The sequence below is a fragment of the Condylura cristata genome, unplaced genomic scaffold, assembly GCF_000260355.1.
Source record: "Condylura cristata isolate star-nosed mole 26May11 unplaced genomic scaffold, ConCri1.0 scaffold00014, whole genome shotgun sequence".
In the NCBI taxonomy this organism is placed as follows: domain Eukaryota; kingdom Metazoa; phylum Chordata; class Mammalia; order Eulipotyphla; family Talpidae; genus Condylura; species Condylura cristata.
In genome coordinates, this window is record NW_004567115.1 from 11,256,710 (window position 1) to 11,283,190 (window position 26,481).

General features: G+C 32.9%; 1 protein-coding gene across 2 annotated transcripts in view; it reads left to right on the top strand.

Annotated features, from left to right (window-relative positions):
• The window catches only part of STAG1 (stromal antigen 1), a 293,851-nt gene that overhangs the window by 222,170 nt on the left and 45,200 nt on the right, over window positions 1-26,481 (top strand). For both annotated transcript variants that reach the window (XM_004682176.2, XM_004682177.2), the window contains exons 14-21: window positions 1,225-1,339; window positions 6,048-6,165; window positions 12,011-12,114; window positions 17,083-17,175; window positions 17,277-17,366; window positions 17,503-17,706; window positions 18,998-19,068; window positions 21,295-21,382. In XM_004682176.2, the coding sequence (XP_004682233.1) occupies window positions 1,225-1,339; window positions 6,048-6,165; window positions 12,011-12,114; window positions 17,083-17,175; window positions 17,277-17,366; window positions 17,503-17,706; window positions 18,998-19,068; window positions 21,295-21,382 (883 nt within the window). The remainder of the gene's footprint in view (window positions 1-1,224; window positions 1,340-6,047; window positions 6,166-12,010; window positions 12,115-17,082; window positions 17,176-17,276; window positions 17,367-17,502; window positions 17,707-18,997; window positions 19,069-21,294; window positions 21,383-26,481) is intronic.

A 26,481-nucleotide genomic window follows, 5' to 3' on the forward strand; every position in this document is an offset into this window, starting at 1 on the left:
ATATTTACTTATGCATTCAGAACTGGGGTACAGGCCAGAGGTGCAGGGGTGACGAGAGGCTTCACCAGAGACAGAGCAGGGAGCAGAAAAGGCAGATCTACGAAGAACACTTCTGAGGGGAGCAGAGGGCAGATCAGGAGAGGTCTGCCACGCCATGTGGTTACCTCCAGGGCAGGCATGAATCAAACTCATGCGGAAGTGGCTTTAGCTTCTCAGTGCTGTGCTTTAACCCGCTGCGCCACCAGGGAGGGCCCTCTATTTCTTCTTTATCTAGCTTTGGGTGGTTGTAGAGTTGTAGGAATTTTTCCATTTCTGTTAAATTGTCCAATTTGTTTGTATATAATTGTTCATAGTATTCTCTGATTATTCTTTTGATTTCTGCTGTGTCTATTGTGATTTCTCTTCTTTCGTTTATGATTCTGTTTATTTGTGCTTTCTCTTGTTTTTTTCTTTGTGAGTCTTGCTAGTGGCCTGTCTATCTTGTTTATTTTTTCAAAGAACCAACTTTTGGTTTCGTTGATTTTTTTTTTTTGGACTGTTTACCTGACTTCCATTTCTGATTTGACTTTTATTATTTCTTGTCTTCTGCTGGCTTTTGGGTTATTTTGTTGTTGTTTTGCCAATTCTTTAAGGTGGGACATTAGGTTGTTTCTTTGAGCTATTTCTTGTTTCTTTATGTGAGCTTGTATTACTATATATTTTCCTCTTATAACTGCTTTTAATGTGTCCCATACGTTTTGGAGACTTGTGTCGTCATTGTCATTCTTCTCCAAGTACTTTCTAATTTCTTCTTTGATCTCCTCATTGATCCAATGGTCTTCCAGTAGTGTGGGTTTTAGTCTTCACGTGGTAGGTGGGTTTTTTGCCTTCTTGTGAAATTAGTTTTTAAGGGAACAGAGCTCTTTAAAATTACACATTCTAATCTGTCATACTGTCTAATCTGTCTAATCTGTAAAATAGCAGTGTATGTTTTCTATGCATATTTGAACCTTAATGATTTGTCAATGAAAAGCTTTCCTTTACATTTTCTATATGGTTGGATGTGTGAAATTGTTCACATCTAGCCATTTCTCTTAACCTATGAAAACATATACACTTATTTTGAAATAAATCAGTGACCTGATCTCTGTTATTTTTTTACCCAGAAATAATTTACACAGTGAAGTAAAAACTAAAATTCATATCTATGCAAATTTTAATGCTTTGCTTTGTTGTTACTTCCAGACTATTTAGCAGACATGACCCACAAGCAGAAGAAGCATTAGCAAAGAGGAGGGGAAGGAACAGTCCCAATGGGAACCTCATTAGGATGCTGGTTCTTTTCTTTCTTGAAAGTGAGGTAAATTTTTAATATAACTCTTTTGTTTCGGGATTAGATTATATATTAATTAAAATTGTCATTTCTTGAAGTTATTGATTATTTTTTAATCAAGTGAAAATAAGTTTGTTTCTTACAAAGTTGCCTCCATTGATTACCTGGTTAGGAAATAAGGACTTTGTGTTTTTTTGTAGGAGTATGTATGCAGGTATGGATCAACACACAATATAGCTTCACAATTTTAAGTTTATCTAGTATTGTAGAACTGCATACAGTTTTGCCCATTGTTGCTTCCCCCCCTTTTTTTTTTGCCTTGCGTATAGCTTTGAAATTATTTAAACAGTTTTTCAAATTTGTCAAGCTGTGAAAACCTTTAGTGTTGACTTATTTGAAAATTATTTAAGAAGAAAAATAAGAATTTAAGTTTTTTAATTGATATTTGTACAAACTGATAGCTATATTTTCAAGTGGTAGTCGTCACCTAAACGATTTTTAATTAAAATTCACAATACATTATACTAATCTATTTGCATAAGTGAATTTTGCTTTTGACCATAAAAATGCTCCTTGATAATAAGTTGTATTTTCTATTTTGTGTATACTATTGTAGGAAATGTAAAAGAACGCTTGAATAAGTAAACTTAGTTGACTTAGAAACAAGTGGAAACAGTTATAATAAAGTGAAAAAAGAAAATCTAGAAAACAGGATTTTCCAATTTTATTTGTGAAAAAGTATTTTTGTTCTGTGTTGGAATGTCCAGGAAGAAGGAGAAGTTAAAAACCTTTGACTTACTTGAATTTGGAAGTACCAAAGAAACTGTATAGGACTAGGAACACAAAGACAGTCGGGCACCCTATGTGAAAATTAAAATTAGAGGCGAAGAACTGAGTCAGTAAAATGAGTGGGGTTAGGAGAAAGTATGTCAAAAAGTGGTGAAGGTGTTTCTAATATTTTCTAAGTGAATTGAGAATGAGTAAAGAAGAAATAAAGTAAAAATCAAAGCTGGCTAGAGGGCTGCATTTGTGTAAAGCATGTGTTTAAAAAGTGTGTTTCAAATATGCATACAAATTACTTGGGAATCCTTCTCAAATGCCAGTTTTAATTCAGTTACTCTGGTAAGAGGCCTGAGATGCTGCATTTCTAATAAGCTCCTAGGTGCTGTTTAAGCTGTGGTCCAGGGTACAATACTTCACATAGTACGGTTTTGAAAACTTTCTTAACCAAGCAAATGTGGAGCAGAATACAAAATATTTGGGTATGTTTAAGATGAAATAGTAAATACTAAGTCATACTTTAGGTAGACCATTTAAGTAATACTCCCAAATCCTTAAATTAAAGAGAAACAGGCTTGAACATACTATATAACAAACAAGTCCATGTAAAAGTTTCACTTTATTATGAAAATGGTTTCAAAAGTATTAGGGATAAGACATTCAAATACTATTTGAACTATTTACTCCAAAGTTTAGCGGAGTTTAGGGAATACGCTAATCTGAACTAATTGAACTTGATTATTAAAGGGAAATTTCTTGGATATTTGAAAAGTCGGGCTTTTTATTTTTTTATAATGAAAAAGCATGAGACCTGTTACCCATTTACAGCTTTTATTTAAAGCTGCTCTATTTCCAGATGGTTATTACTATATTTCTGTATTCACTAGGTTCTCATCTGTAGCATTCCTTTCATCTGTAGCATTTCCTGCAGAAACAAGTAGAGTCACATTTTAGGATGTCTGGTTGATTCATGATCACATATAGTAATATTTCTAATTTCCTGTGTTTCACAAAAAACATTTGTTAAAACTCTTATATCTTCTTATATTTGTATTGCCCAGAGCCAGAACTACTAAAGTTACTTTCTTATATTATGGTGGGTTTACGATTGTATACTAAATTTCTAACTTATGATTATATACTGAATTCCTGTTTTACTCTTAACAAATGATAACTAATAGTATTTTAATAATAAACTGAATTGAAAGCAACCTTGGAAATCAAAATAGAATTAATTGGGCCCTTCCTGGTGGCACACGGGTTAGGATGCAGTACTGCAAGCTAGCCACAGTTGCTTCAGTGCAGAGTTTGATCCTTGGCCCAGAGGAGATCCACATGGTGCAGCAGACCTCTCCTGTCTTGCCTGCTGCTTTTCTCAGCAGTGTACTTAGTCATTCTGCCTGTTCTGCTCCACACTCTGTGTCTGGTGAAACTTTGCACTGCCCCTGCCTCTGGCCTGTACCCCAGTTCTGAATGCGTAAATAAACAAATCTCTTTTAAAAAATAGAATCTTGCTTATGTATAAGTTACCAGTCACTTAAGGATCAAGTAAGCTATGATCTTTCTTTCTTTGTCCTGTTGGCATATTAACATTTTAATTATAGAATTAGAAAAATTTTATTGAAAGAGGCTTGCGTTCCATAGAATCGTCTGCCTGTTTTGTGTATGAATTATAGGTAAAATGATAGGGGTTAAGAAGTCTTGTAAACTGTCAGTAATGGCTGACTTTCTTTGCAAATGACATTTTTAAGCCATTGCCTTCTTTATAACAGTCATTGGTTTCAAATGACCATGTACTTTGTATAGTTTAGGTACATGCCAACTGGTAGGATACATTGTACTTCAGTGTGATGAGTTCCTATTTCCCTGTCAACATTGTGATCATAGAATTCAGTATACAAACTGATGCTTTACAGAGGAAAAAGGATGCTACTAATAATTATTCCACAGTAATAAGCATATTCCAGAGCATTTCTGGATATCTAGACATATAATCATTCCTAGGCATATGGAATGATGAGGCTAATAAAGACAGTCATTTAAGACAGGAAATTAATGCACTTTGTTGATAGAACCAAGAAACTTCTGCACCTGGCTTATTTCTAGTACCTGAACGGTAATGTTTTTCCTTTTTTGTTTATATGTTGTTCAGGATTTCCCATGACTGACTTTATTTCAGCAGAAACTAAAACCCAATATAGGGATACTTAGATATTTTAGTTTTAATAACTAGGGATGATTATCTGTATTGTAAATTATTTTTTCATAAGAGAAATCACTGTAAAGTTCCATTATACAGTGAATTCCTGTAATATATTTAATTATTTAACAGAGAGGTTAGTAAACAGAAAAAAAGCTTGAGCTAAAACATTATGAGTAGCTATGAAGTCAGTTAAAGATGCTTTAGACTACACTTAGAAAATTGAATTGATAATTAAAGTCACCAGGAAAATAAGATTAGTTTGCCTTCTCTACAGACTTAGAAGAAACCTTTATGAAATAAATCATAAATAAAAGCAGGAATATAAAATCTAGCTAGATATAAATGTAATTTGTGATTTATAAATCAACTTTATCAGTTTTGCTTTCCAGTGACTTATATTAATGAATTGCCTTTCTTCTTCATGTATCTTGAAAAGCAAAAGCACAAACAGTACCTACAGATGCCTGATTTTCATACCATTTTTTAAGGTTATGATCCAAAAATTTTTTGGATACATTTTTTATTTTGAGGATTTTAGATCCTTTTCAATTTTATAACCATTGAAAATGCCTCAGAACATACCTTCTTATAGCTCTTTCACTACCAATAGAAGGTCCTTGGTATAAAGTATCTGAAAGGTGGTTGTAATCTGCTACTTTTACTGCCTATGATAGTGGATTTTTGTTGGTCTTTTTTTCTCATGGACTTAGCTGGTATTCATATACAGTTTTGATACTAGCAACTTAAGTGGCCAAAAAAGGTTGTATTGTAAACATTATGTCGTCAGTTTCTGATTGGCCATGTCATAGTAATTGTTGCTGCTAATGTTGGTAGCCACTCTTACCTGGTAAGTGGACCCACACATCACATACTTCTGGTATACACATCAGAACAACTGTTTATTGGTGTTAACAGAATACATTTTACTAAGTTATCACATGAGTCCAAAAAATGGGAAAGTGATCAATCAGATAAATTAACATCTACATGAGAATGTTTACTAGAACACATATATTCTGGAACAACAATGAAAAGGCCCAAGCCAGATTTTAATATGCCTTGTTTCAGTGCATAGAAAAGTCATTCTTAAAAACACCATTGCTACTGGAATTACACTAAAAGCTTGAACTGTGCCAGCAGCCGATCCAGCTACTAATAAGACAAGATGAAGAACATAACTATATGTGTTTACTTTGGGAATGTGAGTTCATATAAAATTGCTAAAGTAAAAATGGAAACTATGGGAATGCATGGTGTCAAATGGAAATCAAGAGTAGAAAAGAGAAGGAAGATAGTCACTTAAATTCTGATCTGAACAAAAATAACAAGAGATGTAAAGTAGGCTAGTACCAAAGTTTCAAATGGGATTCTGAAAGAAAGTAATTAATGTCCTTTAAAAGAGATAAGTTATAAAGAGACAAATTAGTAATAGTAAAAAGTGGCCTTAATGCAACTTGTAATCAGGAATTCTGTTAACTAGTTTACTTAAGTTACTTTATCTATAAATGATGCCTTTCTTTGGACTAGGAGATCCTTAACCTTACTACTGTTAAAAACAAACAAACAAAAAAGAATGTTTCTATTCATTGCAGCCCTATTGTTGACAGTAAAATACAATATTGTTTTCGCAGCAGCTCTTAGAAACATTGTGATTGGGCCATTTTAATTATGGAAAAAAATGGTTTGACTCAAAATACAGTAGTTGTTTCTTCATTAAATATTCTTCAGTCACAGTTGATTTATTATTTTTAGTTACATGAACATGCAGCCTACTTGGTGGACAGTTTGTGGGAGAGTTCTCAAGAACTGTTGAAAGACTGGGAATGTATGACAGAGTTGCTACTAGAAGAACCTGTTCAAGGAGAGGAAGGTATAGTATTTTGATAAGTTGATTTACATTATTATTTTGGGTTTCCATTCAGTCATACCTTTCTGTATAGTTCACTTCTAAAAAATGAATATATGTAAGCATGATGTGTATCATTTTGCAAAGAGTACAGTTTGTTTCCTGCAATTAGTAAAGATTTCTCAACAGTTTATAACATCCTTTTAGATTGGCTACTAATATCTCACCCAAGGTTTTTTGTTTTTTGTTTCTTTTTTTAAGAAAATTGATGATATTAGTGATATTGTGGAAGAGAGAATGCTTCCCAACACATTTTCACCCAAGTTTTTTAAAATCCATATTAATTGTTTGGTAATATTCAAATTCTTTCTTTGTGCTGATTTAAAACAAAAATCTTAAAGTAAAAAAAGTAGTTAATGTAAAAAAATGCATGCAAAAATGTTTTGTGATATATTTACATGTGGATTTAGTAAAGCCTTTAACACATAAGGATTTAATTAGACTCCATCATCCCTTCTTTTGTTTTATTATCTTAAATATTAAAATCAGGAAATCAAAAATATAGTCATTTATGTAGTTATTCAAGAAACAGGGAAAATAATTGCTATGTGATTATTTCAAAGCATGCGTCTTATATGCTAAATAATAACGTGAATTATTATTTAATTTCATTCATATAATGGTTCTAGAATACAGATGATACCTTGATATAAATGAGGCTAATCGTGCTCTAAAAAGGGGACTTTCGAATCAAAAGAAGTAAATCCCTGTTTTTAATTGTCTTGTTATGAATGTCCTTTTTTTTTTTTTTTAATCTTTAGCTTCTCTTTCTTTGTAAGATAGAGATTACTTTTCTTGCATACCTTATTTTGTTGTGATGTAATTGCATACTAGGTTCTGTCCTTCTCTTCTGTGTGGTTCATTCTTCTAGATATAAAAGCAGGGCAGGTGTTTCATTGTGATTTAAATTTATAGTTTATTTGTGTTTAATTTCTAGTCTAGCAGTTGGTTTGGTTTGTCAGGCTTGCTTTTAACCAGAAAAGTGAGCTATAAAATGGAGGATATTTTTTTTAGCCAAAGAATGGTCTTAGTGTATGATTGAATCTTGGTAGACAAGCCTAGGGATAATTATTTATAACTTGCAGAGCTATGTCTATATCATGCTATAACTTATACATTTGTCCATATGCATGCTATGCTATATGTAGGCTCTGTCATGGAATAGCATCCAGATCACTTTTTTGTGCTAATGTTTTGCTGTGTTTCATGATAACAAAGTGCCACTAGTAATTTTTTTAAGAATAATTATAAATTAAGTTATAGGATTTGGAGTGAGATAGATTTTACAGTGGATGAAAGTCTAGTAATAAGCAATTAGAGATAATAGGACTAGCATTTGGGGGTACACATACTTGTTAGAGTATCAGTAACTTTTTAAATTAATGTCTTTAAAACTGCCTGGCAGTATTTTTAAAGGACAGAGTATGTTTTTCATTTGGGGTTAGGTGGGTGTGTATTCACATTGAAATCAAATTACAGGATTACATTTTAGTATGTGAGGGTATTAAAATTTAGGCAAAAATAAAACATAACCAGGCCATAACTAAGTCGTTTAACTTGTCTGAATCATAGCTTCTTGTATTGAAAAAGGACTTTGACTTGATAAGTCTGTGCTAATTTCTGATTGCTAAAATTCTGTGCTTCAGTTGATGGATAAAATAAATGTGTATAATTGAAATTCTTCAAAGCATGGAATCCTTCAATTGTACTTTTAAATATTCACCACTTGCTATGTGCTTTTTAAGCATTGAGGATGTAGTCTTAAACAAGATCAGCTCATTCCCATCGTAGAACTTCCATTTTAGTGGGGAAGGTAGAACAAAACAAGTAAACAGAATAACTTTAAGAGCTAATAAGTGTATGGTGGATAAAAATACCACCATACAAATTGAATCCTAAGGAAGACTGCTTAAGGTCACTACCTGTGAGTTAAGAATTTAAGAATGAGGGCCCTCCCTGGTGGCACAGCGGGTTAAAGCACAGCACTAAGAAGCTAAAGCCACTTCCACATGAGTTCGATTCCCGCCTGCACTGGAGGAGATCCACATGGTGAGGCAGACCTCTCCTGACCTGCCCACTGCTCTCCTCAGCAGTGTACTTCATCGATCTGCCTGTTCTGCTCCCCTCTCTGTTTCTGGTGAATCCTCTCACTCTCCACATCTCTGGCCTGTACCCCAGTTCCATATGAATAAATAAAATAAATCTTTTTTTTAAAAAAAGAATTTAAGAATGAATGGCCAAGCATAGGAAGTATCAAAAGAATCCTCTAAATAGAGAAAACAGCAGTCACAAAATACTGGGAACAAGAATGATAATGTGATGTTCCTGTAGCTGCAATAACTATAGCATAGTAAGCCAGTAACATAAAATGTGATAGAAGCAGAGACGAGATGATGTAGAATGCTTTAGTTCATAAGATTTATTTAGTTCTTTCTAAGTCTAGTAGTGGGAGCCATTTAAGAATTTTGATCAAGGGAGTAATAGGATCTGATTCATATTTTAAGAGACTTTGTAAATATGGTTTGAAATAGAAGACCAATTAGGTAGTTGTCTCAGTGACTTATGAGAGATGCTTTAAGAAAAAGATGTGAAAAGGAGAATTAGTTTGGCTTATAAAGAAGAAAAGAATTCATGTCTTATTTTTATGAATTGTGCGTATGGGACAAAACAAGAAGAGTAAGAGAAATTGCAATTTAGAAGCTGTAAAGAGAATAATAAGGGATCATTTAAACCTAGTAGAGACGGTGTTCAAGAAAGCTATGACCAATAATAGCATATATAGCAGAGAAGAAAAAGATGCATAAACATCTTTAGATTTAGTGGTGATTTAGGGTGTTGGTAACTTTTAAGCATTTGTTTTCAATGGATAGTAAGAAAAGAATCCAAAGGTTAAGGTGATCAGAGTAAAATCAGTAGTGAGGAAAAGGAGATAATATGCAAAGAGGTTTCTGACTTAGGAAGTTGTATAGTTATCTGAGAATTCATATGATTTAACAGCTACCCATTTGTTTAAACCATTGCATCTATTTGACTCTTGTTTATTAATTAAGTTTTGTATTGCTTTTATATTATTAGGTATTGGATCAGGGAGTCCAAATAGAAAAGCTATTATTTCATGTGGTTTTTCTAAACTAAACTGAAGTTCATGTTTTTATGTTAAAACAGAATGATAATTATGATGTACATATTTACTTCTTGTACAGAATAATTTTGTTACAGAATAAAAGATAAGATACTATATTTGTTTGCCTTCTCATTGCTGTTGCCCCAGTTTATTTTTAAATATTCAATATAAACTTTTAAATCTTTCTTTTTTATACCTGGTCTGTCTGTAACCTCTATAAATGTTGATCTTTAACATAAGTAAGTGTATAAAGAAGGAGATCAAGGGAGGGAGACGGAAATTAGAATTAAACTGATCAAGTTAGTCTCAAAGTCTTATCTTTAAAAACACATGGGAATGAATTTAAGAATAAAAGTACAGAACTGGTGAGAAGAAAACTATAATATTTTGTTAAATGACTAGGAGGGTAAAACATCTAAATCATCTTACTGAAAGAGAATAACAATGTCATTTATTACCAGATAGTACTTTTTTTCAGATACCAATCTGAATTCTAGTGATTAGAGAACATTCTGGAAGGTGAGGTGAGGAAAAAAACTAAACAAAATTATTTTTTAAATTTATGTAGGGGTTTCCCTGGTGGCCTATGGCTTATGTCTCATCACTATGGCCTGAGTTTGACCCTCCTTACCAGGGAGCTAACCCACATGGTGCAGCAGACCTCTCCAGTCTTGTTCTCTGCTCTCTTTAGCAGTATATTGCAGTAGAGTTCTCTGTTCTACTCTCTACTCTATTTCTGATGAACCCTCTCATCCCTTACCACTGGCCTACTCCAGTTCTTTTGTGCAAAAAATTATATAGTTTCAAAGCTTATGTAAAATGAGCAGTAAAGAAAGTCCTCACTTAACACTGTCCAAAAGGTCTTGGAAACTGACTTTAAGCAGAATAAGTATCAAGAATCCAGACTTTGAATAGTATTGCTTCCTTCCAAGTCAATCAGGACTCTTAATTCCTCAATGTTACAATGAAATGTAACCTACTATATAACAGTACTTAAAAGCACAGACTCTAGAGTCAAACGACATGAACTCATATCCTGGCTCTACTAAGCTAAGTGCTTTGAAAAATTACTTAACCTCTGTGTGACTCATTTTCCCCAGGTGGAGAGTATGAAGTCTTAGTTCTATCTCTTAGAATTGTTTTGAATGTAAAACAAGTTAATACATAAAAATAAGTCATTTTTTTTACAGTCTTTATACTTAAATGCCTAATAAATTGCTATTATGAAAGTTAGAAACACCTTATAAAAGGACTAGAAAGGAAATTGTTCGAGTTAAAATTATATAATAAGTATGTATTTAAATGCAATTATATTGTAAACACCTATAATCAAAACAGTATGACTTTACATAGGAATAGATTAGTGAATGCTAGAGAGTTCAGATATAATTCAAAAAATATATATGGGAGCCTAAAACATGTTAAAATGACTTTCAAATTTCACAAGGAAAGCTGATTGTATCATAATGGTGAAGGCATAATTGGATGTTCATCTGCTGCTCCATACGTATTGTCAGGAAAAAAATTATAAGTAGATTAAAGAAGTAAAAAGAAGAAAGTAAAGGGAGAACATCAAAGAGAAAGGGAAAGGAAGGAGAAGGAGAAAATATATTTCTATAATACTGAGAATAAGGACATCTTTGAAAGCAACACAAGAAACCCTGAAGCTTATTTGTCAGTTACATTTTAAAGCTGGGGGTTTGGGAGGTGAAGCGCAGAAGTCATAGAACAAATTGGAACAAATTGTAAAAATTAACAGTATCTACCTGATAAATAATAAGGCGAAGAGAGTGTTAACAAAAAAGGACAAACTGGAAGAAAACATTTGTACCATTCAGAATACAAAATTGTTATTCCTAATATAGAAAAGTTCATAAGAGGATAGGAAAAGCGAATAACAAAAGAAAAAAAAGGAGTGACTAATCATAGAAAAATCTCAAAAAGTTATATACAAAGTTGACAAGAAAATATACTCCATTTCAAAATATAATGAAATGCCATTTTCAGTCATGGGTTGGCAAAAATTAAAGGGATTTCTAGTGTTGGTAGGGATATGGGGACCTAAACACTCTTAGTGTTACAGTTGGAGATGTGAATTACAATAAATTATCTTGTAATTTGTTAACATCAACATTTTAACCTTGGACTTACTACTCTCACCCTTCAAAATTTATTCTACAGAAATAAAAGTATCAGTTACATATATATGGTGTTAATGCTATTTATTGTTACATTATTTATAGTGATAAGAATTTTAAAAAAATTTCAGTGAACTTTCAGGAAAAGTGTGACTGAATTATATAACACAAATTACCATTTATAATTAATTATATTATTCAAAATAGTGTTAATGAGAATAACATTAAGTTTTTAAAAATAAAACAAAAATAGAAAGCTACCCTCTTAAATGATCTTTAAATGATATATAAAAAGTCAGTAAAATGTTATTGTCACACTAATTCAGAAGCACAATATTAGAAGCTAGATAATAGAAGAGACCAGTCTATCTGTTTTCTTTACTTTTCATATCTCTTGTTTTTCTTAAGGACAAACACATATTAAAATGGAAAAATAGATTAACTTTAATCAGTAATTGAATACATTTACAGTTTTTTATAATTGTGTTCATCTTTAATGCATGGTTATAAAGCTCTCTACTTATTAATATGTCTTGTTTCACCTTAGCAATGTCTGACCGTCAAGAGAGTGCTCTTATAGAACTAATGGTTTGTACAATTCGTCAGGCTGCTGAGGCACATCCTCCAGTGGGAAGAGGCACCGGCAAGAGAGTAAGTTGTATTACTGAGAAATTAACAAAAAGGCTTTAGTGTAACCTATTAACCATCTTAAATATTTGATAATTTTACTGATAGATGTATCCTAAAGCATGGCATTTTGTAAGTGATACCTGCTACGGTGCTTCATCTTTTTTTTTTTTTTTTCTTTTAATAGCTTATTTTCACATCATTTTGTGCCTTTTTCCATCTCAGTTGTAATCCCCGTGGGCTTACCATCACCAAATCACCTGTGTGCCATCATCATAGTCCAGTGCACTCTCCCCACCTCCATTTTTGATCCCATTCCCCATCCCATCACTGCAAAATGTCTCTGGTATATAGCTATTCATTATTATTATTATTTTCTCCCCCCCCCCATCCTTTATACTCCTGCTGTGAATGACATCATTTGGTATTTTTCCTTTCCTTTCTGGGTTATTTCTCTAGGTGCTTCATCTTTTTAATGTTGTGTCTACTGTATACTCAGGATCCAAAAATAGATTCTTTTCTTTTCTCCCATGCTCTAATAACATCTATACTTCACCTATCCTAGCACTTCAAGAATTTTCACATTCATATCTCTTAAAAACTCCATATAGAAAGGCTCTAAAGGCAAGCTGCTTAGTTCCATTTGACAACTGTATAATTTGTGGATAATTGGTTATTTTTTGTGCCTTAATTTTCTTGTCTATAATATGGGGCTAATATTACAGTTGTTCTTGGTATTAAAGATAAAATGAGATAATCACAGATGTAAAATCTGAGTTTGTTTTTATGAAGATATAGGCAGTTTTTTCTGCCAAAAAAACATTTAAAAAGTATAAAGCTGCACCAAGTTATATTTCCTTTATCCTTTTTATTATTGTTCTCATGTAAATTTATGTTATAATCTTAATGCTATTAACTACATTAAATAATCTGTAGTCCCAAAAAACCCATATCAGCCCTCTAGAAATTCACAAAGATAACAAGTTCAGAAACATTTATCCTTAAAAACATTGCTAAAGTTTCATGTAAAATTTGCAGTAGTTTTTGGTACCTTGTGTGGATTTCCAGTATACATATAATCACAAGCCTGATTGGTGAGGTCAGTAGTCTTTCATAGTGGTACTGTATGTATAAACCAGCTGCTTTTCTGTCAGAGTATAAACTCAGCATGGGACAGGTATCAGAAGTCAACACTTTGTTAACTAGAGAGAGCAAATGGTAGAAATAAACAAGGAAAAATATCAAAGCTGTGCTGTTTGGTGGTTATGATCTCAGTTGGTGAAAAAAAAAAGTAGGACCAGCTAAAATTTCTCCTTGAAATGAGAAAACTGTTAACACAGCTACACAGGTTCTCCATATATTCCTCACTGACAGGGGAGATTGACCAAGCCCTATGGAAAAATAAAAGCTAAGACAAACAAGACCTGACTGACCTTTGAATATACTCTTTAACCCACAAACAGATGAGGTCTCAGGGAGATACAGGATATGTTGCATGTTAAAAGTCAAAGATGGGACCCTCCCTGGTGGCACAGTAGGTTAAAGCACAGCACTGAGAAGCTAAAGCCACTTGAGCATAAATTCAATTCCCAGCCCTAAAGGTGATCCACATTGCATGGCATACCTCCTGTCTCGCCCACTGCTCCCCTCATCAGTGTACTTCGTCAATTGGCCTGTTCTGCTCCCCACTCTGTCTCTGGTGAGTCCTGTCACCGCCCTTGCACTTCTGGCCTGTACCCAAGTTCTGTATGCATAAAGAAGTAAAATCTTAACAAAAAAAAAAAAAAGTCAAAGATGATAAATTCTGAAAACAAAAAGGAAACTCATCTAGAGGGCAACAGCAATGAAATTGGCAGTTGACTTCTTACCAGTGATGCTGGAATACCATACAGTGACGTAGTTGCTGAATGACAACAAAATTGTCAACTAGTAATTATAAATCCAGTAAAATTAGCTAAATTAGCTTTCAGGTGGTGTGCCAGTGAAATAAAAGCATTCCCTGATAAACAAAGATTAAGGTACAGGTTGCTAGAAGGCCTGTCTTATAGGAAATACTGAAAGAAATCCTTCAGGCTATTAAAAATAATATAGATGGTAAGTCATATTCACAGAAAGGAATGAAGGTAAATATGTGGAGGAATATAAAAAGCTGTATATATTATATATCTTTTTTATTTATAGAGACAAGTGATTATTTAATGTAGTTAATAGCATTAAGATTATAACATAAATTTACATGAGAACAATAATAAAAAGGATAAAGGAAATATAACGGTGCAAAAGTCCTATAGTCTGTGGTCGTTAATGTTATATTAAAGTCAGTTGTAAGTTTTAAAGATGTTTATTGTAGTACTAGAGCATCTATTTATACCTAAAATAGATAAGCAAAACAAAGACATTCTAGTGCTACACTAAAGAATGTTTAACTAAAAAAAGCAGTAGAGAAGAGACAAGGTAATAACAAAAAAGAGACATATACATAACTGCTAGCAAAATCATACATAATCATTTCTACAGCGTCATACTTACACATAACAGCCTTATTCACTGTGGAAGGAGACTATAAAGAATGACAATATGGAAACAGGGATGATTGGGAGGTCGTCTTGAGGGCTGATTCTATGCTACTTAACACAGGAGTCACCAATGAGCCCTGGTTCCTTTTAATAGCAACTACTATTTTAAACATCAAAATCTTGTCCTAAGAGTATTGTCAATTACTTAACATTTCTTCTAGATACTTTTATTAGATGAAGATAAGAAATATATCTCTTTCATTGTACATGTGTATATGAAAATCACATTTGTACTGATCTTTTTTAAATAAGCATATTAGTATTTCCCCTTGGATGTTTTATCCTTTGTAAAAAAGGATAAATAGAATGTTATCCTATTTTAAAAATATGTAACATTCACATACTTAAATTCCAATCCATGTAAAAGTATGTATATAGAGAAATCTTAATGATTTCAAGATCCTATTCCCACTAGTAACTGTTTTTGTTTCTGATTTATTCTTCCAATGTTTGATTTTGCAAATGCAGGTAAATGCATGTACACACAAAAAGATGTTGTCTTATTCTTCATTCTCCTCCCTCTTAATTTCTTATAAAGATTTGAACTTTGGCCCTCCCTGGTGGCGCAGCAGGTTAAAGCACAGCACTAAGAAGCTTAAGCCACTTCCGCATGAGTTCAATCCCCGCCTGCCCTGGAGGAGATCCACATGGCGAGGCAGACCTCTCCTGCCCGCCCGCTGCTCCCCTCAGCAGTGTGTGTACTTCATCGATCTGCCTGTTCTGCTCCCCACTCTGTCTCTGGTGAATCTTTTCACCCTCCATATCTCTGGCCTGTACCCCAGTTTTGTATGAATAAATAAATCTTAAAAAAGATTTGAACTTTATACAGAATTTTGTAACTTTCTTCATCTAAAAATAATCCTCGATATATATCATCTCAATGTAATTGAAGATAAGTTTTTTCTTGACTACATAGTTTATACTATGTGGATATTGTGAGAGTCTTGGATTATTGCCATTCTTTAGCTATTTGAAATCATATGAATAAATTTGTGTCATTTCATATTTGTACCAGATGGCAAGTTCCCCCATTCATAGGTATTAATGGCATTTTTTTATATTCCATGCAAGGGGTTAAATGAATTAATACATAGAGTGTCTTGACATTGATCATTTATTAAAAGGTAATTATTTTCCTAATATCAGTATTCTTAAACCTTTTCTACGTTGTCAAATTAATTTCAAGTCTTAATATACTTACTACATTCCTAACTTTATATTCTATTTTATATGTAGTCCCTTTAATTGCTTTTATGTAACTAAACACAATGTTTTGAAAGATTTTCAAAATATTTATATGTTTATGAGGTTTGTCATAAACATATAAATATTTCTCAGTATAACATATAAATATGTGTATAATGGAATGTTCTGTTCTATAAACCCATTCAGCATTATGATTGTACTTCTTCTAAGATAATAACAAAATACATAATACTTTGGAGAAATGCCTATTTTAACTATACTGAACTTTAATAGTTTATTTGAAAATTACAGTTTACCAAGCTAAGGTAAGGGCATTATCAGTTTGAATTTATTCCATGACCACTAGCCATCACCCTCTCTTGATTATTGCCTTTACAGATTCATGAGCTTAGTCCAAAGGAGAATCAAATATAAATGAGTCTAGAAAAATTGTTAGTAAGGCTTTTAAAAGTATGTAAAAATTCATTAACTCTTGATATTTTTAAAAAAAGATTTATGCATACAGAACTAGGGTACAGGCCAGAGGTACAGGGGCGGTGAGAGGATTCACCAGAGACAGTGGAAAGCAGAACAGGCCGACTGACCAAGTACACTGCTGAGGGGGGCAGCGGGAGGGTCAGGAGAGGTCCACCGGCCATGTGGGTCACCTCCGGCGCGAGTATTGAAGTCATGCTGAAGTGGCTTTAGCTTCTTAGTGTTGTGCTTTAACCCGCTGCACCACCAGGGAGGGCCCAACTACTGATTTGGTTTTTTTTTTTGTTTTTTTTTAATGACTTTCTAAAGTAGTTTTAGAAGAATGCTGAACATAAAAGGAGATCAGTGTTACTAACATTGAGATTTAAACTCTAGAAAAACATCTCCATTGATTCCAGTATTTTTATATTCATGACTCATAGAAATAGTTTTATAAACTCTAAACCAATAGTAATTCATCTAAAGTTTAGTGATTCTGAAGTAGCTATTTAAGAAAATAATGGTGTGTTTTAACTAAAAAAGTTTGTATAAAACTAAGTGAATTTTACTTGAGTAGTTTATTTAGCTCGTCTTAACATTCTCAATTACATTATTTGCCTATATATTTTATAATTCTTATACATATAAAATATATTTATACATATATAGAATAATGTCTCATAACTCTGTGTAATGGTATAGATTTACAAATATTACATGACAGTCCTATTCTTTATCCATTTAAATTTGTGTCTAGGTGCTAACTGCCAAAGAAAGGAAAACTCAAATTGATGATAGAAACAAATTGACTGAACATTTTATCATCACACTTCCTATGTTGCTATCAAAGGTACAATTTCATATACATTTTTGTGATAATATGCCACTGAATTTTTTTTATTGCCTTGTACTATTAAAGTTACCTCTTTTTGTCTTTGCTTCTCTTTCTAGTATTCTGCAGATGCAGAGAAAGTAGCAAACCTGCTACAAATCCCACAGTATTTTGATCTAGAAATTTATAGCACAGGTAGAATGGAAAAGGTAAGACACTCCTAAAGTTCTGCTGTTATAATCAGACTTATTAACTGGATTATTTTGTTTTCATATAACTATATAAGCATATTTTTTATTTAACAATTGAGGTACTGAAATATTAACCTTAATTTTTTCCCCTCAGCATCTGGATGCTTTATTAAAACAAATTAAGTTTGTTGTGGAGAAACATGTAGAATCAGATGTTTTAGAAGCCTGCAGTAAAACCTATAGCATCTTGTGCAGTGAAGAATACACCATCCAAAACAGAGTTGACATAGCTCGAAGCCAGCTGATTGATGAGTTTGTAGATCGATTCAATCATTCTGTGGAAGACCTACTACAAGAGGTTTGTTGTAAAGTTGATGTGCACTTACACTTTTGCTGATTATTCAAGGTAGCTGTTTGTAACTCACCTTTCATTTTAAAATAAAAAACTAGTACAAATCTTTACCCCTTTCAAGTTAGCATTATCTTAATTGTTCACCCTTTAAAGAATGACCTGGGTTATATTTTATTTTTATTTTAAAATCACTTTCATAAAAGCTAGGTTTTTCTATTCTAGTAAAAATCTTTTTAAGGTCTAGCTTTTCTTATCATTTCATGTAAATGAGATCTCATAAGCATTTGTATACTACTGAATTATTATGATGTACTATTGAGTGTAACTTAAAAATTAAATGTACTTATTATAAGGGATGCTTGCTTACCAGTGGTGTGCCCAAGATAACAGTAAATATATCCAGCTTTTTTTTTTTTTTTAAGACATTTATTTATCCATACAGAACTGGGGTACAGGCCAGAGGTGTAGGGACAGTGAGAGACTTCACCAGAGACAGAGCAGGGAGCAGAACAGGCAGATCTACAAAGTACTCTGCTGAGGGGAGCAATGGGCGGGCCAGGGGAGGTCTGCCATGCCACGTGGATCATCCCTGGAGCGGGGATTGAACTCATGCTGAAGTAGCTTTAGTTTCTCAGTGCTGTGCTTTCATCACCGGCTGTGCCACCAGGAAGGGCCTCCAGCTATTATTTTTGTGAATATTTCTGTGATTCCAGCCTCTTACCCTCTCCCTACAACCTATATATGGCAATCTGGAACCGCTATAGTTTTCTCTGTTCTGAAGATCAGAGTGCTAGAATTTTCTTTTTAATCTATGTACCTGACTTTTTCCCTATTTAAAACTTCAGTTTTAACTTTTGTGAACTGATAATTTTTTTCTGACACTTCTTATTTTGCATTGTGATTTCAAAGCTGAAGAACTGACGATCAGTAATATTCTTTGAAATAGCCATTAGAATTTTTAAAATATATAACATTCATTCAACATTTTAAAGGAATTTACTATAACTGAATTATGTGCTAATAAATGTGATATAACTTTATATACTTCGGGAAGTATTACTCTGAAAACTATAAATTCAGGTTTATAAGACTTTTTTTAAAGTGTAAAAATTGGTTATCTTAGGTTTTGCGATTATGAACATGAGGGGCAGGGGGCTTCTTATTTACCCACAGTGAGTAGGTGCTATTTATATTTTTTAAATGGAGTCCCTTTTTTTTTTGGTTCTCTCTGTTAATAGATTTTTGAGAATGGGAACATTATAATAATGACTTGGTGTCTATCTTTTTTATTTAATAGGGAGAAGAAGCTGATGATGATGATATTTACAATGTTCTTTCTACATTAAAGCGGTTAACTTCTTTTCATAAGTAAGTTTTTTAATTTTTTTTTTTTTTTTTTTAAAGATTTATTTTATTCATACAGAACTGGGGTACAGGCCAGAGATGCAGAGGGTGAGAGGATTCACCAGAGACAGAGTGGGGAGCAGAACAGGCAGATCGACGAAGTACACTGCTGAGGGGAGCAGCGGGCGGGTCAGGAGAGGTCTGCCACACCATGTGGTCACCTCCAGGGGCAGGCGGGAATCGAACTCATGCGGAAGCGGCTTTAGATTCTCAGTGCTGTGCTTTAATCTGCTGCACCACCAGGGAGGGCCGTAAGTTACTATTTCTGAGGGGAGCAGCGGACGGGTCAGGAGAGGTCTGCCACACCATGTGGTCACCTCCAGGGGCAGGCGGGAATCGAACTCATGCGGAAGCGGCTTTAGATTCTCAGTGCTGTGCTTTAATCTGCTGCACCACCAGGGAGGGCCGTAAGTTTTTAATTTAATGTAGAATAAGTGAATAACATTTCAAACAACATAAAACAGACTAATATTTTTCTTTTATTTTCTCTCAGTAACTCAGACATAGCATTAAACCATCTTCTACTTTCTACTGCTAACATATTATAATGTTTAACATCCATACTGCAGTAGAAAATTTAGAGAAATATTGTAGTGTCTAGTATTTTACTTAGTTTTTATTTTTTAGCTAAATTGAGGGTTTTTATTATAAATTGATACTTAAGGATTAAGCCTGATAATATTTAAGGAGAAACAGAATAAAAGTTTAAATTAATCCATTCTATCGAGTTAGATGAACTTATTCTTTATGGAAATCTTACTAAATAAAAAATGAGATTTGGAGAAAAGCCATGAAAGTTATCTTTATTGGCATTTTGTTCCTGAATAGTTATTTTTTATTATTCTGTTCTTATTATGTAGACCTTGCAGTTGAATTTGAATAAGGAAAAAAGGTCACATCAATAAAACAATTGTCATTTTTCGAATGTAATTCGTATAACCTTTATAAATAGGCATGCTTTTCCGTAAAAAAGAAAATAAAGAACTTTTTGTCAAAAGAACATCTAAGTGTACCCTTAAATTAGTTCAATCAATTTTTCAGATATCATAAACAAATGTATTTGTTTGGAATTACATGGAGAAACAAATTCTGATTTGAAAATAAATATTTGATATTTGAAAATAAAGTTCAGTGACCCATCAAAACTATTTTTAAAAGTACTTTGATTTGAAAATGAAAGTTGATTGCCAGTGATCTAGTTTTCAGTCATAAATCATGAGAATATAAAACATTAGTCTTGAAATTAATTGCAAAGATAATACATAGAATGTAAGTATTTTCTCATTCAAAAGTCCTCAGCCCATGTAAATAGCTATTCTAAAGTTTTGTGTGTGTGTGTGTTTTAAGATTTATTTATTTATGCTTACAGAACTGGGATGTAGGCCAAAGGTATGGTGGATGAGAGGATGCACCAGAGACAGAGTGGAGAGCAGAACAGGCAGATTAACAAAGTACACTGAGGAGGGTAGCAGTTGGCAGGTCAGAAGAGGTCTGCCACACCATGTGTGTCAGCTCCCTGGCCAGGGATGGAACTCGTGCATGCAGTTGCTTCGGAGAGCTTCATAATGCAGTGCTTTAACCCGTTGCGCCACCAGGGAGAACCCAACTATACTAAAGTTTTTGAGCTTTACTATATTTCCATTTTGTCTATCTCCATCTTGTGAATACAGAATAGACATGTATTATACTTTGAAATTGTAAATGGATTTGTTTAAATATATTTTAAAAAATAGTGGGAGAAGTATGTTAACTTAGTAGGGTATTTAATTTGATTTAACTTGTAAATGAATCAGTAGACCATTTACACCATCTTTGGAATATGAATATGAGCTTTTGTTAACCATGTGGCAGTAGCCTTCACTTAAACATTATTGCTTATCTCTCTTAATGATTTCTGGATTCTTTCAATGATTTTATGCTCTCTCATGCTTTCTTTCTCTTCCTTTATGTCTTTTACTTTACCTTTTTCCTCCCCTTCCCTATTTCAAAATTTGAGCCCTAAAACATTTCCTTTGTTTCTTTTTCAATTTTGCAAGAAAATTGTTATTTTTCACACTGAAACTAAACTCAAATTTAATGTAGGTTATTAATTTTATGTAATAAGTTAAATTATTTACTAATTTATTTTAGTAAGTTATATGAAATTAATGTATTGTTGGGTTTTTTTTGTTTTTGTTTTTGTTTTTTTAGTGCTCATGATCTCACAAAATGGGATCTGTTTGGTAATTGCTATAGATTATTGAAGACTGGAATTGAACATGGAGCTATGCCAGAGCAGGTAGGTTTTGTCATTTTAGAAAGCTATACTTTTCTGAGATCACATAATACTATCAAAAGCCTTTCATAAAAAGTAGCTGATAATATTTTAATGCAATTGACTCCTTTGAAAATTATTGCCATGGTAATTGGATTTTATTGAAAAGTATATTTTATCTTCAGATTTGAGCAGAAAATAATAGAGAAACATGACTATAATCTAGCTCAAAATTTTAATATTAAGTTAAAAATTCTTACTCCTTCAGGGAAATACTGTTAGTTATAATAGTAGCAATTTCAAAATTTGATTGATAGAAGGTAGTGAAAATTTCTGATTATAGCTGTATTCCAGGCACTATTCTAGCTATGCTAAAAATAAACTTTAGGTATGACTTAATTTTTATAAAACCATAGTTAAATAAGCTTGAGGACCTTTAGCAGATCTTCGAATTTTGCACTCTTCTGGAGTGGGTTGGTCAGAAATTTAGCCAACTTTCTCTAGCCTAGAAGAGAACTTCACATAGTTTCTTAATACTCAACTTAATTCTATTAATAGTTAACAGTCATTGTTAAGAATTTAAAAGTTATTTTGTACATATCAGGCACTATGTAGATCAAAGTAACAACCCTATAGTTATGTATAGTTGGGTATTTAGGGATAATCCCATTAATTACCATTTGGGTATTTAAAATGCTTATCTGATAATTCCTTGCACTAAAGCAGTAAGAATCTCAGCAATTTAACAATTATAATTTCATATTTAAAGTTAATTATAGGAAAAAAGTTGATTATAGAAAAATGCTGTATGTTTCCTTATGAATAGTTCTTTTTAGGTGCCTGATGGTGTTTTTGATACCTTTGTAATATAACTTCTTTTCTTAGTAACAAATGTCACTGATATGTTAAATGGTTTATAAAATGAGGCTCATATTGATCCTGTTGTTTTTCTTCATTGATTGTTGACTCTTCAGCTTCTATCTTTTTTAATCTAATCTTTTCAGTAACCTAGATAAAATTCACAGATATTTTTGAGCTGTGCTTCAAAATTGAAAGGGGATGACAAAACTAAAATATTTCCTTTTTTGTTTTCCTCGTTTTCCTCTACTAACACCTCTCTCATTTGGGGTTATACATGTCTGAATTTACATACATATATTTTATAAAAGATTTATTTAGTTATGCTTACAGAACTGGAGTACAGGCCAGAGATGTGGGGGTGAGAGGATTCACCAGAGACAGTGGGGAACAGATCTACTGAAATATGCTAATGAAGGAAGCAGCAGGCAGGTCCGGAGAGGTCAGCCATGCCTTACTGATCACCTTGGGGGTGAGGGTTAAACTCATGCTAAAGTGGCTTTAGCTTCTCAGTGCTGTGCTTTAGCCTGCTGGGCCATCAGGGAGGGCCTGAATTTACTATTTTGTGTCATGCTTTAGATTTTCTTTTAGCTACCTGTATTCCTATCTTTAGTTCCTCAAAGTTTGGGAAGTTTTCTCAGTTATTTCCTTAGTTTTTCATTCTTTCTTCTCCTAGGGATTACTTGTATGCATAAATAAATCTTAAAAAGTGAAATAAATTAAAAACATATCATCAGGAATATTTCTTCTCCTTTCTAGCTCTTTCCTTGTTGTATTTAATAATCACTACATTATTTTTCATATGCATACATTTATTTGAACAAATGATCCATCACAATTACCATATGCCTCATTAAAGCAAATTAAACTTTAGTATTCTTCTTAGTGCTCTCCATCATTGTATACTGGTGCGCAGCATAATAAGAGATTGCCCTTTTGTCCTGTCAGAATCCCTGTTTTTCCTTTTTTGAGGTAACTGGTTTTCAACGTTGTATGTGATTTAGAAGGTAAGGTATAAGATCACCCTCATTCAGGTGTATGTTACCACACTCACCACCAAGGCACTATAGTTCTCTGATATAGCCCATTGTACCCCATCTCCAAATGGGCTTGGTTTGTCTTTCTCCTTTGGTAGTCTCAGTTCTACAATCCTATTTCTAGGTTTGTTACTGGCTTGGTTTTTTTCTTTATCTTCCACATATAAGTGACAACATCTGGGTATTTGTCTTTCTTCTGCCTCATTTTACTTAGCCTAATCTCCTCTAGTTACATCCATGTTGTGTCAACTGGAAGTTGAGTTTAGTGTTCCATTGTATATATACATGACACATCTTCCTAATCTACTTATCTGTCTAAAAAATAACTTTATGTTAGATAATATGAACTATTCTAATAGGTTAATCTCAGTGTCATGGTGATGTAACCAATAAAAATTTATTTTGCATCACCATAAAGTAAAGTCTGTATCACTGCACCTTCCCATCATTCAGGAACCCAAGATGTAGGTAACCTGCTGACAGATCAGAGAGAAGGACATTCCTGCTTCTTGACTACTTTTTTGAAGAAATGTTTGGTACACGTTACTGTAACCTCCTATGAACAGTTTCCCCCTTAAAACACAAAACTGAAGATTAGGAGTTAGTCATTGGATTTAACATTAATATCTTAAGATCCTCTCCAAGGTCAGAGCAGTGTTAGTCAAGAAAAGGTAAAAGGACTGGTGCTCTTTGGTGAGAAAAAATCCATTGGCTTTTTCAGATTTTTATCATTTGTCCTTCCTACTTCATCTGTTTCACAAAAAAGAAGTTGCTGACTAAATGACTCTGGGACAAGTTAAGATAATATTAGTGTTATAGAGGACAAAATATCAATATGACTGCTGTAAAAACTGAAAAAGTTCTGAATTTTCTTTTGAAATGTAATCAACTGTATTGTTATATAATAATATCTGTGAGAAAGCAAAGTGCTCCCAGTCAACGAGAGTGACTTTTTATTCCAAAATAATAAATAGGAGTTCTTTTAAAGAAAAGTCTGATGAGTATCAATGTATATGTAATAGCTTAAAATATTTAAAATAAGTGTTAGAGTGACCAAGTTTTTCTCAACCTTTAATACCTCCTCTCCTGGAAAACATCGGCATACAGTTTGAATAATTCCTAATGTATGGTCAGTGGGAAAGGGGAGTAAATGGTATTTGTGATGACTAGAATAACTGATATATACAAATCAAGCAATTCCTCAATATTACCTTTTTTTCAAAATCTTTTTTTTTAGATGTTTTAATTTATGCATAAGAATGAGGTGTTGAGGGTAGGGTTTTACAGGATTCACCAGAGACAGAGTGGGGAGCAGAACAGGCAGAGCCATTGAAATGCACTGCTGCAAAAGCAGCGGCGGGGCCAAGAGGGGTCTGCCGTGCATTGTGGGTTATCTCCCTAGCCAGGAATTGAACTCTTGGCCACAGTGGCTTAGGAAAGCTTCATAATGCTCTGCTTTCACTTGTTGCACCACCAAATCTTAATCTTTTCAAATCTTAATTTTTCATTGATTACACTTAATTTTTATATTGCTTCTGTAATTTCATAATTCAAGTCATTTCAAATTGAAGAGAATCTTTTAAAATTTTTTCCTTCCATGCTCACTACTATTCTAAATTAGCATTATCGAAAGGTGTCTCAGCACAAGTAGGTGTACTATATTGAATAACTTCTAAGTATAGAAAGGTGATTTTTTTTTGACATTACTAATCATAACTTGACAGTGTTTTAGTAGTCTTGCTTCTGGCATTCTGACATCAGTCAATCACTAAATTAATTGTATTTAATAAAACCTAATATCATCTCATTAGTGTTTTATGAAAAGCATACCACTCATCCCTCTAATTCTGAGTTAATTTCAGCACTGAGTAGGCACATTGGAGATGTTTTGCTTAAGTGATCATTTTTGAGTAAAACTCTCAGCTGCTTCCTGCAACATTCCTCTCACTGAATTTTCTTTTGCTGCATTCTTTATATACATATCCATGTGGTGGGTTTTTTTTATTGAGTTGTAAAGACAACAAAGATCCTATAATAGTGGAATATTATCCTATCAGATGTGCACTATAGCAATAAATATATACTATGTACTCAAACAAAAATGTAGTAAAAGACCTAAAAAAAGAGATTTTCTTTAGTGTTATAATACTTAGTTTTATTTTCCTGAATTTGTTATTTATCTCTCTGAAAAATAATGATAATAAAAATGGAAAAAGTAGCCATCTCCTTTGGTAATTAGAGAAATGTAAATTACCACATTGAGATACTACTGATACATAATGAAATCACCAAATTTAGAGTATCTAATGGTATCAAGTGTTAGTGGAAGGCAGACCCACTGAAAATGTGAAAGACAGCTAGATTCATGAATAAAAAAGACTACTTCATACAGCCCCTTTAGATTACAGTTTTGTACTGTCTACTGTGAAGTTAAACGTATGTATGGTATGTAATCCAGCAGTCCTATCTAGAGCAGTGTTTCTCAACTTGTGGTCTGGGAACTCCTCAGAATTTTGAAGGTAAATCCCTGAGGACAAATTATTTTCATAACATAACGAAGGTATAACTTACTACGTTCATTCTAATTCTCCCACAGGTATACATTGAATTAGTGTCATATCAAAGAATAGCCACATTTTTCTACAAAGGCTGTTGCAACACACATTTTTCCCAAACTAATCTATGACACTGGATTTTCGTCAGTTAAAATAGCAGCAAATGTGAAACATCAATTTTCTCTTATGCCAGACAGAAGATTTACAAAATTGTAAATGAGTGCCATGCTCCCCATCAACTTTTTTTTTATTTTAGAAAATTGTTTTGTTTTTTCAGAAATTTTTGTTATGATATAATCAGCTTACTACCTTTTTATTGAGTGGACGAATATTTTAACATTTTTCATTTGTAGTATAGAAATATTGGTATTTATATTATAATCCATATAAACAAAAACTCTGTGGCACCTTAGTAGTTTTTAAAATTGTAAGGAGGGCCTGAGAGTTAAAACATTAAAGAGCCTCTGCAGTAGAGAAGTGTATCTGTCAGTGCACAAAGAGACATATGTAAGAATGCTTATGTCATTATTTATAATGACCTAAAAGTAAAAACATTATAAAAGTTCAGCAACAAAGAAATGAATTTTTTTTTAAGTGGAAGATAGACTAAATATTTTACAGGACTAAATATTAATGAAATACAGCTCATGCAACACCATGTATAAATCTCAAA